The 1,653-nt window shown below is 57.3% G+C and overlaps 1 protein-coding gene across 1 annotated transcript in view; it reads right to left on the minus strand.

The window, feature by feature from the left end:
- TMEM160 (transmembrane protein 160) overlaps positions 1-945 on the minus strand; it is a 5,330-nt gene extending 4,385 nt beyond the window's left edge. Inside the window, exon 1 of the mRNA XM_017500397.2 lies at positions 700-945. Coding sequence (XP_017355886.2) covers positions 700-907 — 208 coding nt within the window. The 5' untranslated portion in view covers positions 908-945. The remainder of the gene's footprint in view (positions 1-699) is intronic.
- Positions 946-1,653: the final 708 nt, after the last annotated feature.

The raw sequence follows: 1,653 nt of genomic DNA on the forward strand, positions 1-1,653 counted from the left end.
AAAAAAAAAAAAAAATTAGTTGGGCGCGGTGGTGTGTGCCTGTATCTCCAGCTAAGCAGGAGGCTGAGGCAGGAGGATGGCTTGAGCCCAGGAGTTCAAGGCTGCAGTGAGCTACCATTGCACCACTGCACTCCAGCCCAGGTGACAAAGCAAGACACTGTAATTTTAAAAAATTTTTAAAAAAAGATAGTCTGCTCCATTCTGGACCTCGCCTCCGCTACAGGCCCCTCCCCCTGCAGCCTAGATCACCTCCCCTTCCAATCAGCTGAGAGGTTTTTCCCTATTGGTTGTCCCCTCCTCCAATCCTGAACTTCCCCCTCTTCTGCGGGGATCCCGCTCTCTGCACGGTGGTGGCCCCTGCAATCAAAACGGATCCTCCTTGTATACAACTCCACAGACCCTAAGCTCTCCCCCTCTCCTCACGGCAGGCATGATTCCAAGAGGCTGCCTCGAGCAACCCGACAACCCCCTCCCATCCCTACTGCGCCCGGTTACCCGGGGTCCCCGTCCTCCCCGCAAGCCCGTCCTCTCTGCGGGCACCTGCGCTCTTGCAGCCTGCGCTTCCCTGCGCTCACACGGAAGCCCCTCTCGCAGCCGAGCCCGGACCCCGTCTCCTGCAGAAGCCCCCACCCTGTCGCGCTTCCACGCGCGCCCGGGACCCCAGTCCCATCCACACAGCCCCCAACCCCAGCCACTGACCTGTCTCGTGCGCCTTCCGGAGGAGCCAGGCGTCTGCACGGTCCAGCTCGGACACCGGGGGCGACGAAGCCCCGGCGCGGGGGCCGTGGCCAGGGGCAAAGGACCCCCGGGCGCCCCCGCTCCGGGGCCGCTGAGGCGGCAGTAGCGACCTCCGGAAGCGGAGACGAGCCAAGCGGGCGGCCCGAGCCCACCACCAGCCGCCTCCCATGGTTCGCACTACTGCCGCTGCGCGCCGTACCGCCCCACGGGTCTCCCGTAGGTTGCAACCCACGTCACTCAGGCTAAACGGCTTACCCATTGGCTATGCTCTCGCCATTCAGGCCCGGCGTGAACTGTCCATTGGTCGGAATGATAGTGATTCCCCCCTCTGTCATCTAGGCCGGTAGTGCGCGTCCCTCCTTGATTTTGTCACTGGACTACGAATCCCAGAAATCATTGCACTCGGGGAAGGCCGATCTTCAGAAGCCATCAGCGAGATGTCTGCAGGGACTTGTAGTTTTTATCCTTTTCTTTTTTGTTGTTAATGAAGTACATGCCGAACACCTATTGTAGTTTGTATTAACAACGTTAATTCCAATGGCAAGAAAACAAAACAAAACGTGGGGCACTTAGTAAAGAACCTTTGCAAAATCTCCAGGATCCCAAAGAGGACAGTAAACCTCACAAGTAATTCCAGGGGCCTGAAGCAGGTGGATCACTTGAGGTCAGGAGTTTGAGACCAGTCTGGCCAACATGGAGAAACTCTGTCTCTACTAAAAATACAAAGATTAGCCAGGTATGGTGGTGCACACCTGTCATCCCATTTACTCAGAGGCTGAGGCACAAGAATTACTTGAACCTGGAAGGCAGAGGTTGCAGTGGGTAGAGATCTTGCCACTGCACTCCAGCCTGAGCGACAGAGCGAGACTCCATCCCACTCACCCCAAAAATTACGGACACCCAATGGGATAATTG

Source organism: Cebus imitator, unplaced genomic scaffold (genome assembly GCF_001604975.1).
Source record: "Cebus imitator isolate Cc_AM_T3 unplaced genomic scaffold, Cebus_imitator-1.0 Scaffold266, whole genome shotgun sequence".
Taxonomy (NCBI): Eukaryota; Metazoa; Chordata; class Mammalia; order Primates; family Cebidae; genus Cebus; species Cebus imitator.